This window comes from Myotis daubentonii, chromosome 8 (genome assembly GCF_963259705.1).
Source record: "Myotis daubentonii chromosome 8, mMyoDau2.1, whole genome shotgun sequence".
NCBI lineage: Eukaryota > Metazoa > Chordata > Mammalia > Chiroptera > Vespertilionidae > Myotis > Myotis daubentonii.
In genome coordinates this window covers 30,679,219-30,702,299 of record NC_081847.1, presented here as the reverse complement: position 1 = coordinate 30,702,299, position 23,081 = coordinate 30,679,219, and the positions used below count along the sequence as shown (strand labels likewise).

General features: G+C 40.5%; 1 protein-coding gene across 3 annotated transcripts in view; it reads left to right on the top strand.

The window, feature by feature from the left end:
* The window catches only part of PANK2 (pantothenate kinase 2), a 37,940-nt gene extending 15,426 nt beyond the window's left edge, over window positions 1-22,514 (top strand). Inside the window, exons 2-7 of one of the 3 annotated variants that reach the window (XM_059705633.1) lie at window positions 4,917-5,269; window positions 11,854-12,107; window positions 13,380-13,556; window positions 17,344-17,467; window positions 18,995-19,120; window positions 21,431-22,514. In XM_059705633.1, coding sequence (XP_059561616.1) covers window positions 4,917-5,269; window positions 11,854-12,107; window positions 13,380-13,556; window positions 17,344-17,467; window positions 18,995-19,120; window positions 21,431-21,481 — 1,085 coding nt within the window. In that variant the 3' untranslated portion in view covers window positions 21,482-22,514. The remainder of the gene's footprint in view (window positions 1-4,916; window positions 5,270-11,853; window positions 12,108-13,379; window positions 13,557-17,343; window positions 17,468-18,994; window positions 19,121-21,430) is intronic. The other 2 variants (XM_059705635.1, XM_059705634.1) reach the window with 2 other exon arrangements.
* The last annotated feature ends 567 nt before the right edge of the window (window positions 22,515-23,081 follow it).

The following is a 23,081-nucleotide window of genomic DNA, read 5'->3' as shown; positions in this document are numbered from 1 at the left end:
TGTTGAGAAATCAGCTGACAATCATATGGGTACTCCCTTGTAGGTAACTGACTTTCTTTCTCTTGCTGCTTTTAAGATTCTCTCTTTGTCTTTTGCTCTTGGCATTTTAATTATGATGTGTCTTGGTGTGGTCCTCTTTGGATTCCTTTTGTTTGGGGTTCTCTGCGCTTCCTGGACTTGTAAGTCTATTTCTTTCACCAGGCAGGGGAAGTTTTCTGTCATTATTTCTTCAAATAGATTTCAATATCTTCCTCTCTCTCTTCTTCTGGCACCCCCACAATTTGGATGTTGGTACGCTTGAAGTTGTCCCAGAGGCTCCTTACACTATCTTCATATTTTTGGATTCTTTTTTCTTTTTGTTTTTCTGGTTGGGTGTTTTTTACTTCTTCGTATTTCAAATCTTTGACTTGATTCTTGAGATCCTCTAGTCTGCTGTTGGACCTCTGTATAATATTCTTTATTTTAGTCAGTATATGCTTAATTTCTAGTTGGTCCTTTTTCATATCCTCGAGGGTATCACTAGATTTAACGAGGGTCTCACTAAATTTATTGGCGGTTTCTAGAAAATTCTTGAAAAACCTTGTAACTGTGGTTTTGAACTCTATATCCAGTAGTTTGCCTTCCTCCATTTCTGTCATTTGTGACCTGCTTCTTTGTCTCCGCATTTTGGCTGCTTCCCTGTGTTGATAGAGTGGCTTTCTGTGCTAGGTGTCCTATAGGGCCCAGTGTCTCAGCCTCCCCAATTACCTGAGGTGGACACTCTTGGTGCACCCCTTTGTGGGCTTTGCGCACAGTCTTGTTGTAGTTAAGCCTTGATAATTGTAGTTATCACTGGGAGGAATTGACCTCCAGGCCAATTGGCTGTGAGAATCAGTTGTGTCTGCAGTGGGAGAACTTCTGTGCTGGAGCCACCCTTATGGGGCAAGACTTGCTTCAGTGGGGCTTTGGTGCTCACTGAGTCTGCCCCCTGAGTGTGTCCCTTATGGATCTGAGGAGTTGTAATCTGGATGGTCCCACTCTGACCACTGGGTACACTGGCTCTTGGATCGCTAAGGAGGTGCTAATTTAGCCTCTGCCTGAGGCTATCCAGCAGGAGCTATGGAGAGATCTGCAGATTACTCTTCTTTGTTTGGGGTTTGGAGGTGCCCAGATGAGGCCCAGCTGTGAAGCATTGCAAGCTGATGTGGGGCCTTGGGCCTTCTCTTGGAAGTTCTGGGTCTCTCTGACCCAGCTGCAGTTTGTTAGGTAATTTTAGATTGCAAAGGGCCAGGCCATTCATATGCAAAAGCCTCTGCGCACAGCTTGGGTGGGGTGGGGTCTCAAGGAATCAACAGGGCAGAGCAAACAGCTATGGCTGATCCTCAGTCCCACCCTAAGAGGCCCTGCGTCTCAGTGTCCTGGTAATCACTGCAAGCACCTCTGAGAGAAAGCTGCCCTCGAGTTCCGCCCGATGCCAGACAGTCCAGTTTCTCCCCGTATGAGTCTGGGTCCCCAGAGACTCACCCGGAACTGCAGTTCAGTTCAGTCGGGAGCTTGTGACTCCCTCCCAATTGAAAAAGACAACTGTGTCCTCAGTTTCCAGCCCTTTCCGCGTGCGCATCTGTACCTCTGCACTTTACTTCCGCACCTCCTCTGAGTCTCAGTGTGCTTTTCTCTTTCCTTCTGGTTGTAGAATTTCCACTCAGCCAGCCTTCCTGTGGTTCTGGGTGATGTCCGTTTTGTCTTTTAGTTGTATTTTTGAAGTGGTTGTGCGAGGCAGCAATTTCAGGTGTTTACCTATGCCGCCATCTAGGTTTCTCCCCTAAGATTTCGATATGACTACTTTTGACTGAAAGCTGTTTTTCTCTTAAAGCATCCATCCAACTCTTCCTTATTATGGGACTCCAGTGTGGGTATTTTACCATTTATTCATCTTCACTCTACTTGTATAATCTTGTGTTAGATGCATCTTTTAAAGTAAGCATATAATTGAATTCCCTCTTCAATCTGAAAGAGAAATGTGACCTATTTGTGATTACTGACATGTTCGCATTCATTCTTATCATTCAAATTTTTGTGTTTATCATATTTTTATTATTTCTTTATTTTTGAACTGATTTTTTCCTACGTATTTGAAGATCATATGTTCGTTTTTCTTCTTCTGGATGGTTTAATGCATTTAAGCCATCACTTCTTCATTGTTTAAAATTAATGAGAATCCATATCTTCCTTTCCCTAAAAAGATAGAACTGCTGCTTGCTTTCACTTCACTCTATTTCTCTTCCCTCTTCTACTTCCTGTGTTGAAATCATGTAAGTATTTTAGTTCCAGATTACTTATTTTTCTAAAAGTTAGCATGTATTGCTTCTTATTTTATTTTATTGATTTCAGAGAGGAAAGGAGAGGAAGAGATAGAAACATCAACGATGAGAGAGAATCATTGATCATCTGCCTCCTGAATGCCTCCTACTGAGGTTGGAGCCTGCAACCTGGGCATGTGCCCTGACCAGGAATCGAACTGTGATCAATGTTCACCCATTGAGCCAAGCTGGCTGGGCTTTATTGCTTCTTTTGCTTATCATTGCACTTTATAGGTCGTAGATGCTTTTAAGATTATATTGGAGTGTATTTTCCTAATTATTTTAGAAAAGGTCTTAGAGTAGCAAATGTTGAGCTCCTTTATATGTGAAAGTGTGTTTTGCACTGCCACTTGAAAGCTGATTTGTCTGGATATGAGTTCCAAAATCTTTTTCCTTATCACTTTGAAGCTATTGCTCCGTTGTCTTCTAGCATCTGTGTTGCTGATGAAATCTGATTTCATCCTTATGTGATTTATGTATCTTTGTAGGAATTCAGTTTCTTTCCTTTGGAAAATTTTAGGATTTTCTGAAATTTCAGTACGTGTCTAAGTCTTTCCTTTCTCCACTAATTGATTCTGTTTAACACTTAGTGGATCTTTCAACCTCATGATTAGTGTCCTTCCTCCCCTATCTTCCCCTGAAAATTTCTAGAACTCATATAAAATAGGTGTTGGACTCTGGTTCTATATTCTGTATATCTGTCTTACCTTCATACTTAAGAGGCATTTTGAAAGAATTTCTGTTTTCCTATGCCTATTTTGTTGCTGAATGTACTTGTTCAGCTTTATTTTGGAAATCATTTTTCTCCTTTTTTGTAAACATGTCTTTATTGAGGTATTATAATCTACTTAAAGTAAACTACATTCATTACAAGTGTACAGTTCCATGCATTTTGACAGATATATACACCCATGAAGCTGCCTCCTGCACACCCCATGCTGGGGATCGAGCCTGCAACCTGGGCATGTGCCTTGATCGGGAATGGAACTGTGACCTGGTTCATAGGTCAGTGCTTAACCACTGAGCACGCTGGCCAAGCAATTTGTCATTTTTTTTAAATGTTGTCTTATTCAGTTTTCATGGATGAGATCTCATTTACCACGGTGATATTTATGATTCTTAAGTCTCCTGTTTATTCTTGCAATTCTTTCTTCAGCTGTTTAGCTTCTTGTTATTTGTGGTGTTGATTTCCCTTTTGGTGATCCTAGTTTGTAAAGTGTTTTCTCTGGTGTGAGGATTGCTGTTTTCCTGTCAGAGGATGCCGTGTCTGTTTACCACTCTGTCAGATTGGACTGTAGGGGAGAGATGGGTCATATGGCCAGAACTGGACACCTATTTTTTCTGGGTAATAGCAGCTACTTGGATGCTGTCCTAAATCTTGGGTTCAAGTGCCTGTGCTCATCGCCTCTGCTGGCTGGAAGAAGGGGGAGAAGGGGAGTGGTTCTCAGTAGACGGAAGTAGAGAGCCTGTCCACATTTCCCCACCAGGTCACGCATGACTGCACCAGAGCTCCTGTTTTCCCATGACAGTCACCCCATCTATAGCTTGGGGTAACTGTCATGGGGTAACACCACATGCTCTCCACATCTTCATAGCTGCTGCCAATTATTGTAGCATTCCTCTGTTTTTAAAAATATATATATTTCAGTTGATTTTAGAGAGAAAGGAAGGGGGAGGGAGAGAGAGATAGAAATATCAATATCCACATCGATTGGCTGCCTCCTGCATGTCTCCTGCTGGGGATTGAGCTTGCAGCCTGGGCATGAGCCCTGTCAGGGAATCGAACCTGGATCTCCTGGTACATGGGTTGACGCTCATCCACTGAGCCACACAGCCTTCCTCTTTTGAGGTTTCTGGACAGTTATTGCCTTTATCAACCTTGTTCTAGTGATAGTATCTCTTCTTGTTTCCAGAGTTACTTTAGAAAAATATATCAATAAGTCTATATCTTCAGTTACTTCTGGGGTTTAAGGTGGGAGGGGAAGTCATGTATATCTGCAGTCCATCTTGATCCAATCTCTTGAGGCCATTATTTTTGGACAGTTTTTTTGGTAACATATTAATTTTGAAACATCTGTTTGACTGAAGTCCATTGAAACCTCTTAAGGACATAGGTTTTGAGAGAAATTGAACCGTGGAGCTTATTAGTTTGAGTACTAACAGAGCTCCGAAAACTTCCAACTTTTCTTCTCTAAGCCAAGGGCAAGGGTGAAGATTTTTATTCTCAATCTTTTTAAAAAAATATGTTTTTTATTGATTTCAGAGAAGGGAGAGGGGGAGATAAATAGAAACATCAATGATGAGAGAGAATCATTGATCAACTGCCTCCTGCACACCCCCACCAGGGACTGAGTCTGCAACCCGGGCATGTGCCCCGACCAGGAATTGAACCGTGACCTCCTGGTTCATAGGTCAATGCTCAACCACTGAGCCACACCAGCCGGGCTCCCCCAAAGCCTTTTTGTTTATATGTTCCTGGGAAACCTCAGGATATGAAATAAGTTTTGAATCTAATAAGTGTAAACTTAGTTTTCATGAAAAAGCTGTTCTGACTTTTTTTTTTTCTTTCCCACTTAGTTTTTCCATGGTTTGGCTTGGATATTGGTGGAACCCTAGTCAAGCTGGTTTATTTTGAACCCAAAGATATCACTGCTGAAGAAGAAGAGGAAGAAGTGGAAAGTCTTAAAAGCATTCGGAAGTACCTGACCTCCAATGTGGCTTATGGGTCCACGGGTATTCGGGATGTGCACCTGGAGCTGAAGGACCTGACTCTGTGTGGACGCAAAGGCAATCTGCACTTTATACGCTTTCCCACTCATGACATGCCTGCTTTTATTCAAATGGGCAGAGATAAAAACTTCTCAAGTCTCCACACTGTCTTTTGTGCCACTGGAGGTGGAGCGTACAAATTTGAGCAGGATTTTCTCACAGTATGCATTTTTTTAGCTTATATACAATTTATGGGAATCTGATTGTTTAAAATAATACCAGTAGCAAGGGGTGGAATCATTTCCATCCCTAATGGAATGTGAATATTCTTTTCAAATTAAGATTAAATACAAATTAGCGATAGGAGTTAGCCATCTAGAGATTTTGTTGTATAGTTTACTTTTTGCACAATTCAGATGAAATGATGAGAACCAGACTACTAAACATAGTATTTTTTAATTCTTTTAGTATGAAAAAAATAGTGACACTGTGATAAGCAGAGTAGGTGATTAAATAGAAACAACATCATTAAATATTTTCTCTTTTTTTTAAAGATCTTTTTGAATTTTAGAGAGAGAGGAGGGGAGAAGGAGAGAGAGAAACATCAGCTGCCTCCTGCATACCCCCTTCTGGGAATCGAGCCCGCAACCCAGGCATGTGCCCTAACCAGGCATTGAACTGGCAACCTTTCAGTGTGTGGAATGACACCCAACCAACTGAGCCACACCAGCCAAGACAAGGTCATTACATCTTGAACATTGAGCCTCGCTGGTGTGGCCCAGTGGTTGAGCATAAGCCTATGAACCTGGAGATTGTAGTCTGGATCCCCAGTAGGGGGTGTGCAGGAGGCAGCTGTTTTTCTTCCTCCCTCCCTCCCTCCCTCCCTCCCTCCCTCCATCCCTTCCTTCCTTTCTCTCTCTCTTTTATTTCTTTTCTTTTTTCTCTCTCTCCCTCTCCCTCTCTCCGCCTCCCTCCCTCCCTCCCTCCCTCCCTCCCTCCCTCCCTCCCTCCCTTCCTTCCCCTCTCTCTTTCTTTTATTTCTTTTCTCTCTCTTTCCCTCTCCCTCTCCCTCTCTCTCCCTCCCTCCCTTCCTCCCTCCCTCCCTCTTTCTCTCCTTCTCTCTCTCCCCCTCTGAAATCAATAAAAATATTTTTTTATAAAGAAAATCTTGGACACTGAGATGGGAAGAATAATTTAAAAAAAGTAATGTCATTTCATGTCATAAAATTGTTTCCAATCTTTTTCCCCTCTAGTTTTTCTTGTCCCCTTGTTTCTTGGCAAGTTTACTTAAAAAAAAAACCCCAAACACCCAGGAATTTACAAATAAGAACAGAAAAAGAAAAAAGCCAAGGAACTCTGTTTCAAAGTGGTGGTTTTCAGGTCTCAAAACTAATTGGAGATGGTTTGCAGCATAGACTTCTCTCTCCTCAAATGCCTTCTGTTGTGTTCTGTGCAGCACACTTGTTAACAGGAATCTCTGGACACTAGGGGAGTGGAATTGGGCACTGGATTTTGTTTTCATTCAGTGAACATTGTGTGCAAAACTTTGGGGCTAGGTCCTTTGAAAGTGGATGTGGTTGTAGGTAAGAGAATTGATAAGTGAACTGACTAAGACTCTGATCTTTAGCTTTAACATATCTTCAGTGACCATGTTTTTAATGCCACCGATGAGAATATTATTCTAGAGATTCTGCCTTTACTTATGTCAGTGTACATTTCTTTTTCCCTCTGTGTGTCACTGTATGATTTATGACCTTGTTTTCTTTCTTTGTCCTCTATCTCCTGACTTTCTCCCATAACTGATCATAATCATATAGAAGTGAATTTAAAAAATGAATTTTTAAACAAGGTTTTATATTCTTTGTTTGAATTTCCCTTGGTTGTTGGTTTTCAGTGGTTTCTTTTTCACCTGTGAGTAGGGGAAAGTAGCAGGAGGAGAGAAGGTTCCCCTTCTTTGTGGAAGGATCATAACTGATGGGTAAAGGAGAAAACTTCTCTATTTCCGGACCCTGCAGAGATGCCCTTTGGAACATATTTAAATATCATTCAGGCTGTTAACCAGAGGTTCAGTGTTGTAACTCCAAGGAGAGCGTGCAAAGTAGATTTTATTGTTGTTTGTTTGTTAATCCTCACCTGAGTATATTTTTTCCATTATTCTTTAGAGAGAGTGGGAGGGAGGGAGGGAGGGAGAGGGAGAGGGAGAAAAAGAAACCTTGATGTGAAAGAGACACATCGATTGGTTGCCTCAAACATGTGTCCCAACCAATGCTGGGGATAGAACCTGCAACCCAGGTATGTGCCCTTGATGGGGAATTGAACTTGTGACCCTTCAGTGCATGGGCTGATGCTCTAAAACCACTGAGCAATACTGGCCAGGGCAAAGTAGATATTAGATCTTAGGAATTCTTAGGCTGTTGGGGTTTCTCATTTGTATGTACCAGCACTGTCCTTGAAAAGTATGAAAATGAAATGCTTATACAATTCTTTTGTTAGGACTGACTAATTATTAGGATTGACTAATACTAGTATTTAATAAGCCACAGTAAAATAGTTAAAAAAAATTTTAGATAGTTTTTTAATTTTTCAATTACAGTTGACATACATTATATTAGTTTCAGGTGTACACCTGAAATGATTAGACATTGCATAACTTACTAAGTGATCATCCTGATAAATCTCATGCCCATCTGACACTACACACAGTTATTAGAATATTAATGACTATGTTCCCTGTGCTGTATGTTACATCCCATGACTACTAGTATTCTATAACTACCAATTTGTACTTCTTAATCCTTTCACCTTTTTCACCCATACCCCCCACCCATCTGGCAACCATCAAAATGTTCTCTGTATCTAAGTGTGAGTCTGTTTCTGTTCTGCTTGTTCATTTATTTTGTCTTTCAGATTCAATTGTTGATTGTTATGTATTTATTGCCATTCTATTGTTCATATTTTTAATCTTTTTCTTCTTACTCTTTTTTTTTTAATAATTTTTTTAAAAATATATTTTATTGATTTTTTACAGAGAGGAAGGGAGAGAGATAGTTAGAAACATCGATGAGAGAGAAACATCGATCAGCTGCCTCCTGCACATCTCCCACTGGGGATATGCCCGCAACCCAGGTACATGCCCTTGACCGGAATCGAACCTGGGACCCTTCAATCCGCAGGCCGACGCTCTATCCACTGAGCCAAACCGGTTTCGGCTCTTCTTATTCTTAAAGAATACCCTTTAACATTTCATGTAATACTGGTTTGGTGGTGATGAACTCCTTTGGCCTTTTCTTGTCAGGGAAGCTCTTTGTCCTTCAATTCTAAATGATAGCTTTGCTGAGTAGAGTAATCTTGGTTGTAGGTCCTTGCTTTTTATCACTTTGAATATTTCTTGCTAATCCCTTCTGGCCTGCGAAGTTTTTGTTGAGAAACCAGCTGCCAGTATTATGGGAGCTCCTTTGTAGACAGTGTAGGCAACTAATTGCTTTTCTCTTGCTGCTTTTTTTGAAAATATATTTTTATTGATTTCAGAGAAGAAGGGAGGGGGAGAGGAAGAGAAACATCAGTGATGAGAGAGAATCATTGATTGGCTACCTCCTGTGTGACCCACACTGGGGATCGAGCCTGCAACCCAGGCATGTGCCCTGACCTGGTTCATAGTCTGACACTCAACCACTGAGCCACACTGGGTGGGCTCTTGCTGCTTTTAAGAGTCTGTCTCTATTTGTCTTCAATCCCCGCTGGTTTTTACAGCCTGAAGTTATGGGGACTTACCTTCCTTGTAATGAAACTTTGGGCAGGGGGAATGGTGTGGGGCTGGGATCCCCTGCGCCGTAGGGGTGGGGGTGGGAGGGAACCTCTGCCGTGGAGATAGCTGTCCCAGTTTTTATCCGTTACACATGGGTGTGGGACCAGCCAATTCTGAGTCTCTGCCTTTCCATCCAGTCTCTCAGTAGCTTCTTTTTTAATTCCCTAGTTGTATGACTTCCATTCAGCCTGATTTCAGGTAGTTCTGAATGATGGTTGCTCTGTAGTTTAGTTGTAATTTTGATATGCTTGTGGGAGGAGGCAAGTACTGCATTTACCTACACCACTATCTTGACAGGTTGTCAAAGCTTAATCTCTGAAATAGTTTTAAAATATTGAGTTTACCCTTTAAAAAAAAAAGTGAATCAGATTTCCTCACATTGAGTTTGCATGTTGGTGCAAAACTTACATTTAGTAACTTTATTTTTTTTTAAATCTTTTTTATTTTTTTTAAATATATTTTATTGATTTTTTACAGAGAGGAAGGGAGAGAGATAGAGAGTTAGAAACATCTATCAGCTGCCTCCTGCACATCCCCCACTGGGGATGTGCCCGCAACCAACGTACATGCCCCTGACCGGAATCGAACCTGGGACCCTTCAGTCCTCAGGCCAACGCTCTATCCGACGCTCTATCCGCTGAGCCAAACCGGTTTCGGCTTACATTTAGTAACTTTAGTTAATGAAATGACTTATTCATTGTCATCTATCAGTTAGGGTGGGATTCATTGGGAATAATAGCACAGTGGGGTACTTCAGGATTCTAATAGGTCACCAGTGTAAAATGACAGTGTAAGCCCAGCTGGTGGTGTGGTTTAGTTGGTTGAATGCACCAGGAGGTCACTGGTTTGATTCTCGGGTAGGGCTCATGCCTGGGATTCGGGCTCGATCCCCAGTATGGATTGTGTATGAGGCAGCGGATGGATGTTTCTTTCTCTCTCCCTCTCTCCCTCTCTCCTTTTCTCCTTTTCTCCTTTTCTCCTTCTCTCCCTCTCCCCCTCTCCCCCTCTCCTTTCATCTGTCTGAAATCAATAAAAACAGTAAAAAAAATTGACTTACCTAAGAAATGAAGATGCTAGCGCTTGAGATTCAGTTGTTAGGAAGTCGATACTTAAATTTGTCTTGGCAGGGAGGGCTTGAGCAGATGAAATAAGGATAGTGATGAACAATTCAAGGGCCTGGGTTTGGTTAGAGGAGTACCTTAATATGTATTTTTTCCTTTTAATCTTCACCTGGGTATATGCTTATTGGTTATATTTAATTTATTTTTTAAAATGTGTCTTTATTGAGTTTATTTTAAATATATATGTGTGTGTGTGTGTGTGTGTGTGTGTGTGTGTGTGTGTGTGTGTGTGTGTATTTGTATTGATTTCAGCGAGGAAGGGAGAGGGAGAGATAGAAATATCAGTGATGAGAGAGAATCATTGATTGGCTGCCTCCTGTATGCCCCACACTGGGAATTGAGCACACAACCTGGGTATGTTCCCCGACCTGTAATCAAACTGTGACCTGGTTCATAGGTTGATGCTCAACCACTGAGCCATGCAGGTTGGGCGTCTTTATGGATTTTAGAGAGAGAGAGAGAGAGAGAGAGGAAGTGGGGGAGAGAGAGAGAAATAACATTGAGCCCTAGCTGGTTTGGCTCAGTGGATAGAACCTTGGCCTGTGGACTGAAGGCTCCTGGCCCTGGTTGGGGGCATGTGGAAGGCAACCAATCAATGTGTCTCTCACATTGGTGTTTCTCTCTGTCTCTCCCTCTCCCTTTCCACTCTTTCTAAAAAATTAATGGAAAAAATATCTTTGAGTGAGGATTAAAAAAAGAAAAAGAAAAAGAAATAACATTGATCGGCTGCCTCCTGTATACACTCCAACCGGGAACCAAACTGTAACCTGGGCCTGTGCCCTGACTGGGAATCCAACCAGTGATCTTCTGGTGCGTGGGATGACACTCAACCAATGAGCTACACTGGCTAGGGCTGCTAGTGATTATAGAGAGAGAGGAAGGGGGGGAGAGAGAAAAAACATTGATGTGAGAGAGAAACATCCATTGGCTGCCTCCCATAAGTGCCCAACCAAGTAATCAAACCACAAACTAGGTATCATGCCCTGACCAGGAATTGAACCCATAACCTTTTTTTAAAACATATATATTTTAATTGATTTTAGAGAGGAAGGGAAGGAGGGAAGGAGGGAGGGAGGGAGGGAGGGAGAGAGAGAGAAAAAGAGAGAAAGAGAGAAAGAAAGAAACATCAGTGATGAAAGAGAATCATTGATTGGCTGCCCCCTGCAAGCCCCACAATCTGGGCATATGCCCTGACTGGGAATCGAACTGTGACCTCCTGGTTCATAGGTCGACGCTCAACAACTGAGCCATGCCTGCTGGGCTTAATCATTTATTTATTAATTATTTAAGTGAAATGAAGTTGTTAATAAAGTTTTAAATTCTGATTCTGCTAAAATTTCCATATCCTCCAGGGTCTAACTCATTTAGTGAAAAATCTTAACCTTCTAATTGGCCACTTGCAGCCTTTTGGCTTTAGGTTATTGATAATAAAGTGTGGCCTATTTTGTTACTGCTCCATAGCTTTGAAGATGGTCTTTTGGAAGGCAGATGTCAGTCTTTGTGTCTCCCGCCAAGGGTCACCAGGTGCTTGCATCACTTACATTTTGGGGGTCTGCTTTCCGATAGGGCTGTGACCTTGGCTATGCTGCTTCATGCCTGTGAGCAGACACCTTGTTTTCCGCTTGGGTGTGGGCACCTTGCTCCAGCTGCTGCAGTGGTTTGTAGGTAGAGAGTATTTGGGTCTGTGGGAGCAGGAGTCTGTCTTATCAGTCCATTCCTATTTGTTGTCTCCAGATACGTTCTGTAAAGCATGCACAGATACTACACATCCTTGAGTGCTTTTATGATTTGTTTAATATGGATGGGATGCCTTATTAAATGGAGTTTTTATTTCTGTTTGGCTTGTTAAAAAGTCTGAAAACATTTCATTTTATTACAGATAGGTGAGCTTCAGCTTTGCAAACTTGATGAACTAGATTGCTTAATAAAAGGAATTTTATACATTGATTCAGTTGGATTCAATGGACGGTCACAGTGCTATTACTTTGAAAACCCTGCTGATTCTGAAAAATGTCAGAAGTTACCGTTTGATTTGAAAAATCCATACCCTCTGCTTCTGGTGAACATTGGCTCTGGGGTTAGCATCTTAGCAGTATATTCCAAAGATAATTACAAGCGCGTCACTGGTACCAGGTAGGTCTTTTATATTCTTGATATCATATGGTTTAACACTGAGTTTTTAGGTATTGCATGTAAGTATACCTTTAAGAATCTGTTTAAAATTATGTAGAAAATAAAACTTTCTCTGGGATTATGCAAACAAGTGTTATTTCTGTTTGAAATTTCTGATTTCATGACCTACTTTTCTTTACTCTGTATTGCTCCACGTTTCTTAAAATGTCTCATCAACAGACTCATTAAGCCCATAGTCCCTGCCCTCAGACAGTGTACGATGTGCATATACCATAAAGTAAGCAAAGCTCAGTGGAGTGTATAAGGAGAAGGCAAGGCAAGATCCTAGATTTTGTACAAGCGTATAAACACATGTGCCCAGGTGCGCGGCCCGAGGATGATGTGAAATTTAGAAGTTGAGATACTGAGCAATAGAAAAATGATTGGGGGAGGGTGGTCTGAAAGGGAGAATTAGGTGGCAGATGAGAAAGGAATGCACTTTAAGGATCAGAGATCACTTGAAGAAAAACTAGGAGGTGGGAATGGGGTAAACAAGTTTTTTAACTGGTGTGAGTTAAGGAGTGAAAGAAATAATTTTTGGGGGGAAAACACATTCATGGAAGAGTTCTTGTTGGGTAGGGGGCTGATGAGCCAGAGTGACAAGATGCTTGAATGAAAAGGAAAAAAAAAGATGCTTGAATGAGGATGGCTTAGGGCAGGGGTGGGCAAACTTTTTGACTTGAGGGCCACAATGGGTTCTTAAACTGGACCGGAGGGCCGGAACAAAAGCATGGATGGAGTGTTTGTGTGAACTAATACATGTTAACACTGCTGCTGGTGAAGGAGCGGAGGGGAGAGCAAGACAACCCTCCGCTCTTTCGGCTCCGAGGGCCGGATAGAACAGCCGAACGGGCCGTAGTTTGCCCACGGCTGGCTTACGGCATGCACTTGGAGAGAGAAAGGGAGGAGGCACCAACGTGGTCTTAGGTGTGAGGGGCTGATACTACATACTTGAGGTTTCTTGAACTCAGCAGATGCCCAGACTGAACTGGAGACATGGGTGGAGAGGTGGGCCCTGTATTTTGCCATGTTGCTTGTTGGTGCACATGAATGCATACCTTCAAGGTGTCTATTAGGGACCTCTTTTTATCTTTTTACAGACTTCTCACTGGTGGCTCCTGCACGATTGGGTTGAGGCAAGAGTAGATTGACATGTGGATATGGTTTTATAGTTCATAAATATTACCTTCCTATTGTAAAAAATGTTATAATCATATTTGTTTTCAATTACAGTCTTGGAGGAGGAACTTTTTTTGGTCTCTGCTGTCTGCTTACTGGCTGTACCACTTTTGAAGAAGCTCTTGAAATGGCATCTCGTGGAGATAGCACCAAAGTGGATAAACTAGTCCGGGACATTTATGGAGGGGACTATGAGAGGTTTGGACTGCCAGGCTGGGCTGTGGCTTCAAGGTAAGGGGACATGTGTTCTCTAAGAGATGCAGAAATAAAATACTAAATATTGGGTTGCCCTTGCCAGTGTGGCTCAGTTGGTTGGAGCGTCATCTGTACACCAAAAGGTGGCAGGTTTGATCCTTGCTAGGGCACATATCCAGATTGCAGGTTCCATCCCTGGTCAGGGCACACGCGGGAGTTAACCCATTGATGTTTCTCACATTGATGTTTTTTTCTCTCTCTCTCTCTCAAAATTTTTAAAAAATTGGGTATATCTTTTTCCTTTTAAGTAGCTTTACATATTATAAAGTCAGCTGTTAAATGTGCCCAATTTATTGGTTTCTGGTATATTTACAGAATTGTGCAGTAATCACCACAATCCAATTTCAGAACATTTTTATCATCCCAGAAAAAAACCTGTATTCATTAGCTGTCACTCCACATTCCCTACCCTACAGTCCCTCGTAAACACTAATCTATTTTCTGTCTCTATAGATTTGCCTATTCTGGACACTTCATATAAATGATATCATACAATATGTGATTTTTGTGACTGACTTATTTAGTTTAATGTTTTCAAGATTCATCCATGTTGTAGCATGAATCAGTGTTTTGTTTTTATTGATGGATAATATTTCATTGTATGGATATGTAACATTTTATTTATCCATATATCAGTTGATAAACATTTGGGTTATTTAAACTTTTTGGTTATGAATAATGCTGCTAGGAACATTCATGTACAAGTCTGTGTGGACATATTGTTTTGCATTCTCTTGGGAATATACCTAGGATTGGAATTGCTGGATCATGTGGTAACTCTTATGTTTAATCTTTTGAGGAACTGCCAGACAGTTTTCCATAGTGGCTGCACCATTTTACAACCCCACCTGTAATATATAAGGATTTAAACTTATCCACATCCTTGCTGACACTTCTTAGTGTCTTTTTAGTTTAAACTGCCTTAAAGATGTCAAGTGATCTCTCCTGGTTTTGATTTGTATTTCCCTAAGGATGACTAAGGATGTTGAACATCTATCTATGTACTTATTGACTATTTGTCTACCTTTGGAGAAATGTCTGTTCAAGTCTTTAGCTCATTTTGTAGTTGAATTATTTGTCTTTTATTATTGAGTTGTAAGAATTCTTAATATGTTCTAGAAACAAGTACTTTATCAAATACAATTTTGTATTTGCATATTTGTCATTTGCAAATATATTTTCCCATTCTGTTAGTTGTCTTCACTTCCTTGATGGTGTCCTTTACAGCATAGATGTTTTAAATTTAAATAGATAAAAAGAAGTACATCTTATCTATGTTCTCTTTCCTTGCTTTTATTTATTTATTTAATATATTTTTATTGATTTCAGAGAGGAAGGGAGAGGGAGATAGAGATAGAAACATCAATGATGAGAGAGGATCATGGATCAGCTGCCTCCTGCACGCCCCCTACTGGGGATTGAACCTGCAACCCAGGCATGTGCCCTTGTCAGAATCGAACCTGGGACCCTTCAGTCCCAGGCCGACGCTCTATCCACTGATCCAAACCAGCCAGGGCTCCTTGCTTTTATTTTTGGTGTTACATATAATAAATTATTGCCTAACCTTAGAATATGAAGATTTATTACTTTTGTATTTTCTTTTAAAAGTTTTATAGGGTTTAAAAGTATATATATATATATATATTTTAAAAATATATTTTTTATTGATTTCAGAGAGGAAGGGAGAGAGAAACATCAGTGATGAGAGAGAATCATTGATTGGCTGTCTCCTGCATGTCCCCACCGGGGGGGGGGGGGATCAAGCCCGCAACCCGGGCATGTGCCCCTGGCTGGAATCGAACCCGGGACCCTTCAGTCTGCAGGCTATCACTCTATCCACTGAGCCAAACCGGCCAGGGCTAAAAAATACATTTTTATTGATTTCATAGAGGAAGGGAGAGGGAGAGAGAGATAGAAATATCAATGATGAGAGAGAGTCATTAATCAGCTGCCTCCTGCACGCCTCACACTGGGGATCGAGCCCTCAACCTGGGCATGTGCTCTGACCAGGATTCAAACTGTGACCTCCCGGTTCATAGGTCAACGCTCAACCACTGAGTCACGCTGGCTGGATGAGTTTTATAGTTTTAACCCTTATATTAGGTCTATGATCCATTTTGAGTTACTTTTTGTGTATGGTGTGAGGTAGTGATCCAAATTCATTCCTTTGTGTATGGATGTACAGTTGTCCCAGCACTATTTGTTGAATAGATCATTCTTTCCCTATTGACTTCTCTTGGCCCCTTTGTTGAAAATAGTTGTTCATAAATGTATAATTTATTTCTGAACTCAGTTCTGTTCCATTGATGTTTATCATTATGCCTTGATTACTGTAGCTTTGTATTACGTTTTAAAATTGGGAAGTGTGAGTCCTGCAATTTTTTTTCAAGAGTGTTTTGGCTCGTCTGGGTCCCTTAACTTTCTGTCTAAATTTTAGGATCAGCTTGTCAATATCTGCAAAAAGGGGCAGCTAGGATTTTGATAGGGATTGTGTTGAATCTGTAGATCAATTTGGAGACTATTGCAGCTTGACTATAGTCTTCTGATTCAAGAAGATGGCATGTCTTTCTGCTTAGCTAGGTCTTTTCTTTCACCATTGTTTTTGTAGTTTTCAGTGTAGAAGTGTTATACTTTTGTTAAATATATCTCTAAGTATTTTGTTTTCTTTGATGCTATTGTAAGTTGAATTGTTTTCTTAATTTTATATTTTGATTGTTTGGAAATAAAATTTTTGTGTGCGCATTGGGGCACATGGTTTTTAATAATAGAAAAGGCAGTCATACACATGCTTGTTTACTAATTTTAGGTACTTTGTAAATGCTGTAGATTTCATTTTCTGTGTTTGCAGCATTTGCTTATTGGTAATTACTTCATTTTCTGTTTGGTTGGGTTTGTTTTCTGGTCACAGTTATTAATGTAGCAGTTCTGTAGGTCAGGTGCTTTGAAGCTCTTAATCTTCTAGAGCAGTGGTTCTCAACCTTCCTAATGCCGCGACCCTTTAATGCAGTTCCTCATGTTGTGGTGACCCCCAACCATAAAGTTATTTTCATTGCTACTTCATAACTGTAATTTTGCTACTGTTATGAATCATAATGTAAATATCTGATATGCAGGATGTATTTTCATTGTTACAAATTGAACATAATTAAAGCATAGTGATTAATCACAAAAACAATATGTAATTATATATGTGTTTTCCGATGGTCTTAGGCGACCCCTGTGAAAGGGTCGTTCAGCCCCCAAAGAGGTCGCGACCCACAGGTTGAGAACCGCTGTTCTAGAGAAATCTGAAACTGTTCGATTACTCTGGGACTGGTTGGCTATAGTTTGCTTTGTTAGGATAAAGCAGTTTACCAGATTTGAATGTGACCCTTTAACTGGATGGAACAGCTGGGCAGTTGGGAGGAATTGATTGCTAATAGAGGTATCTTTCTGGAACTTTCCCTGGTTGCAGAAGGAGCAGTGGTGCATTACAGTGCATCTGATGAGATCTAACAATATGTGCATATCTGGTATCAAAGCTCAATATATTTCAGTGGAAACCACAAGGAAAGCCATTTGCTCATTCATAATGCTTGAGGGTTCTCTTTGAAGTGGTATTTCTCTTTGAGCAGATGCTCCTTTTTTTTTTTTTAATGAAAAGTTTGAAGTTCTGAGTAACATTGCTCTAAAAGTCACTTTTATCTTAGTAAAGTAACATTCGAGTTCTGTTGGGCCGTGTTGCCTTTGGTTTATCAAAGGGATTTTTTTCTCCCCATCACAGCTTTGGAAACATGATGAGCAAGGAGAAGCGAGAGGCTGTCAGTAAAGAGGACCTCGCCAGAGCAACTTTGATCACCATCACCAACAATATTGGCTCGATAGCAAGAATGTGTGCCCTTAATGAAGTAAGGGGACATGAATTTCTGTAGTTGCTCTGACAACATCCTAAGTGGGCCTCACCATGTATACAACATCTGTTTTGCCCAAATGGGTCTAATTGTAGTCATATGTAGTGGAGTTAGTTTCATTGGAGAAGTTAAAACTCTTCACATGTAGATTAATCTTAATTGACTTTTTTCCCCCCCTTAGTGAAAATAAACACTGCTACTATCTAGAAGGCAGGAAGGTAGCCAGTATGCCAGATGGTGGGGGGACTACTATTGGGTGGTGATGATGGCTAGTGATGCTGAATCTAGTCTCCATGCTCATTGTGGAGCTCTAGAATTCTGGAAGGAATCCAGAGGAAGTCATTGAAGCTGGGAGAAGATTGAGCAGGCCAAGCACTGCCCACCCTGCTCCCCCTCCACCGCAGCAGAGCTGTCTTTGTGCTTTCAGCTTCTTTACAGTGCTGCCTTGTAGCATTCAGGTCAAGCAGCATTGTACAGGGCTATGAAAGAACCAAGAGTGGCCTTCCCTTGGGGACCCAGTGGGTGCAGTTTTATAGCTTGTCCCTATTTATATATTTTTGTTTAAAATTATTCTTTTAAACAGATAAGATAGACATGTGGCTTTAAAAAGGAAATCTTAAAAGGTACAAAAGAATTGTTTCATTTTAAATTAAAAGTCTGTATCAGCAAGTAATTAAAAAAAAATTCTTCATTTGACTATGTTAACACTATTTTCTTTATTGCATGTTCCCTTTCCTGTGCTTATGTATTTAAGATTTTAGTTGTGTACATTTTCTATTTTTTACATAAATTTCATGGCTGTATGATTTGATTCCGTTTTATATAAGTCACTGGCATTTGGTTGCTTGCCAATGACAGCTCTGTGGTAAAGCATTGTAAACGTGAAACTTTTCCTTGGTGAATTTTATTCTTGATAAAGGACTTAATCAGGAGTGAGGTTTTTCATCTAAAGACTATGACCGTGTTATGAATCTTGATAGGTATTGCCAAGGTGTTTTATTTGCACTAGGGCTATACAAATTTAGATCATTTTCCGCAATAAATAAATGGGTCAGTTTACACAACTTGACTAATACTGGGGGTAGAATTTCAGTTAGTTGTTTTTGCTAATTTATAGGTCTAAATTTTTTACTTTCTTTTTATCACTGGTGAGGTTGAATTTCTTTCCGTTATATTTATTGTATAATTTTGCCTATTTGCGTCATTTTCCTCTTTGAATTGGGTCTTTTTCTTTTACTTATCTGTATAAAACCTTAATAGTAGTTATTTGTCATATTTAATACACATGTTTTTTCTATCTGTTTTATCCTGTGATATTTTCTGTCATGCTTTCAAGTGGGTCCAGAGGTGTGTGGGCATCAAATTAAGTAGTCCTGGATCAATTGGATTAATATAAATACTTTTTTTAAAATCAGAAGTCAATTTGCTTCTAAAAACTATATGCACATGGTCTCTGTTTGGAGTAGATTTTATGAGAGAACTGAAATTAAGATGAAAACTAATTGCCTTCTTTGATGTGCTCAGAATATTAACCAGGTGGTATTTGTTGGAAATTTCTTGAGAATTAATACGATCGCCATGCGGCTTTTGGCATATGCTTTGGATTACTGGTCCAAGGGACAGTTGAAAGCACTTTTTTCGGAACACGAGGTAAGCAGACTTATTTCTTGCAATATGTTACAGGGCATGCAGTTCACATTGTGTTGGAATTTGAAGTAGAGGTGAAATAGTACTTACATATTTTTGTAATTATATGATATTGGGTTTAACTTTGATTGTAATGTGTAAAAGCTCTTTCTTACCCAATTCAATGCAAGGTAGAGTTTTGGTTAATCTCATTGTGAGCTTCAGCAATATTAAAGAAGTCTTCAAAAAACAACAACATATATTATGATTTCAGAGACAAAGGGAAAGGGAGAGAGAGATAGAAACATCAATGATGAGAGAATCATTGGTCGGCTGCCTCCTGCATGCCCCCCACCGGGGATCGAGCTGGCAAACCGGGCGTGTCCCTTGACAATTGAATGTGGGACCCTTCGGTCCGCAGGCTGATGCTCTATCCACTGAGCTAAACCAGCTAGGGCAAGAAAGAAGTCTTAACATTCAGCCATATTTCTGAGCCATCATATTTTTCCCATTGTACTTTATAAATGCACTTACTCTGGGTTCTGCTCTTTTCCATTTTTTGATGTCAGTTTTTATGTATTGATATTTTCACATTCCATTTATTTAAGATGTCTGTTCTGAAAAATAGATCAGTAAAAAACATTCCAGGACTAGAACCACAATATAATAAAAACTTAATATGTAGACAGGCTAGAAATGACACAATAGAAAAGAATCATTGAGTTGCTCAACCTGATGTCTTCTTTTGGAAAATGCCTTTTTGTTTCTTCAGTTTTGGGAAAAAATAGAACCAGAACTATGGAAGCGGCTCCCTCTTTCCTCCCCTTGGTTGTGGGGCAGTTGAACGATTTCAAGTGTTGTTGGCTTTTAGATAGTGGTGTTATCATGAACATCTTTCAAAATTATATGTGCACTTTTAACAGTTTATATGAATCAACAGAAATCAAAGTAGGATGTAAAGTGCTATAGATTGCTTTTCCTTTAAACTAGCTTTAAATTTGTCATATATATATATATATATATATATATATATATATATATATATACACATTTTATTGATTTTATACAGAGAAGAAGGGAGATAGATAGTTAGAAACATCGATGAGAGAGAAACATTGATCAGCTGCCTCCTGCACATTTCCTACTGGGGATGTGCCCGCAAACCAAGGTACATGCCCTTGACCCGAATCGAACCTGGGACCCTTTCAGTCCGCAGGCCGACACTCTATCCACTGAGCCAAACCACTCAGGGCTAAATTTGTCCTTTAAGTTGATTAAGTTCATAGTTAAAACCCAAAGTGCCCAACTTCCCCATATCAAAAGCTTAAAGTTCAAGACATCTAACTTATTACTTCTAATGTTATATTAGTAAATCAGTACTGAGTTATTGTTTTTTTATACCTTTACATCTGCTTTTTGTGAACTTTTACTTGTTTTGTTTGCTTCATATTAGAATAAAAAGTCATGTGTAATATAACTTTTCTCCTGAATTTCTACCTCTTTTTGAACCTTTTTCCTAGGTAGATCCTGGAGATTAATTTCTTATTTATTTTTTATGTTTTTAATCCTCACCCAAGGGTATGTTTATTATTGATTTTAGAGAGAAGGAAAGAGAGAGAGAGAGAGAGAGAGAGAGAGAGAGAGAGAGAGAGAGAGCATCAATGTGAGAGAAACATCTATTGGTCGCTTCCTGTATGTGCCCTGACTGGGGATTGAACTTGCAACCTTTTTGGTGTTTGGGATGATGCTCCAACCAACTGAGCCACCTGGCCAGGGAGATTAATTTCTTAGAGTAACTTTGTAAAATTTTTTTAACTTATATCTTCATATCAACAGTTATAATATGAACCCTTTATGAAATTTTGATTTTTATATTGTCATTTTTATTGCCTGCTGATTTAATTTTCCTCTCTGGTTAGTATTGCTGGTCCATTTCTCTGTTTTCTATTTGCATTCAGGCTTCTGACTCTCGTGTTGATTTCTGTACATATGGAACTTAGATTATTTTAGGCTCTCTGAAGTCTTGAAATACAATTGACCCTTGAACAATATGAGTTTGAACTGTGCAGGTCCATGTATACGTGCATCTTTTTTCAGTAAATACAGTGGCCCTTTGTACCCATCAGTTTCGTATTCATGGATTTAACGAGCTGTGAATCAAAAACAGTATTTTTAAATTCCCAAACATGGATCAAAAATATTGGGCTCCGCAAAATGGGTGCTCAGAAAAGGGCGTCAGGAATCAAGGGCAGTGTTGGCTTTAACATAATCATATTTATGGCAATTTAAACAATTCTAAGGAGAGTTGCTCTTTTTTGTGTGTTTTTCTTTCAGGGTTATTTTGGAGCCGTTGGAGCACTCCTTGAGCTGTTGAAGATCCCCTGATCATTACCTGGGGAAGGGGTTCCTGGAACCTTCCACAATGGGATCTGTGAACTTTTTTTTTTAAGAGACTGACTTAATTTTATGATTGTGTATTACCTGAATCAAAGCAAGAAAGGACAAGTGGATTTTTCTAAGTCATCAAGACAAACCCTTAAAAATTCAGCCTAAACTAGTAACCAGTAAGGAATGACATATATGTATATGTGTATATGTATAAAGTGGACCATGTCCCTGGCAGTGAGGATTGGCTATAATACCTGCTATATATTTTTGAAACTCAGTGTCACTCACTGGAGCCACTTCAGGGGAGAGCTGTTCTGTGTTCAGCATACTGTGTTTTGGGATCCTGTTGAACTTGCTAAATGTAAGGAAAGCTACTATGTGTTACATAATCGAAGCACAGTTTTGGCAGTATGGCCTTGGAGATCATCTCCTGTGCATTAACTCTGGTGAGCATTTAGCCTTTGTGTGAACATATTGAAAAATGTTTTATTTCAAGGTTCTGCAAACTCAATTGGGCAGGTTAGTTCAATACCTGTAACTTGGACAATTCAGCAACTTTTAGAAGGACAATTGCAGGTTACTTTATACCATAAATCCTAGGGCGGTCTCTCTGGAAAGACAGGATTTCCTCCGTGAACAGAATTACCTTGAGTATTGGGCTGATGGAAGTAAGCTACTACAAAAGACATAATCTGGAAAACTAAAACCAGATAAAAGGGACTGCTTTTTTTTTTCTTCCCCAGGGAACTGGGGAGAGAATCTGGTTACACTTTTAGGCAAGTAGAAATCAAGGAATTGAGGTGTCCATTAACTTATGGGGAGCAGGGCGGGGTTCTTCCCACCTTTCTCACCCACTCCTGGTCTTGGCACTTAGAGAAACCTCCAGGCGCAGCCCTGATTTCTCTGGTAGGCTGGCTCAAAAGGCAGCTTGAGAGACAGGTTTTGAGCTGAGTATTAATATAGATTGACTTTGGACCTTTTCTTTCTGCTGTGCAGAATAATTTTTAAAAACCTTTCCCTTAGAGATTGAGCTATGTTTGTGTCTTATTTTGTGTCTTATTTGGTGCCTGCATCGCTGTTGAAGGCAATGAAGGTTTGTATAAAGTGGTTTTTGAACTAGAAAGAAACTCCAAGGCTCTGGGGCCGCCTTGTGCTTTCGCCCTTGTGGTCTCAGGCCAGGAGGCTGGCCTGGGAGGGTTCTGGGAAAAAGGAGGGGTGCAGAGGGCGGGGCTGGGTCGTTCAGGTAGGAGGTGCTTGGGCTGGGGCTCCTCCCTCGTTGGCTGGGATCCTTAGGCCGCCTGTGTTGGCCGCGTGGGGGCAGCAGAGGCCCGTGCCCATGTTTGTGAGGGCATGGTCATTTCTCCGATGGTGGCCACTTTTGCGCACGGTTCTGGCACCCTTGGGTTGAGGGTGCTGCTCCCTGATGCAGGCCGCAGAGCTGGAGGGACACTGCGGGAGGTGGAAATTGTAGCCCTTGGGTGGCATTTGGGTCTCCGTGCTGCTGCCCCTTCCTGGCCTCAGCCTGAGCCCCCACCCCTCACCCCCTATCCTGTCCTTTGTTCTCTGTCACCTGCAGATATGCGCTTGGTGGCCCCAC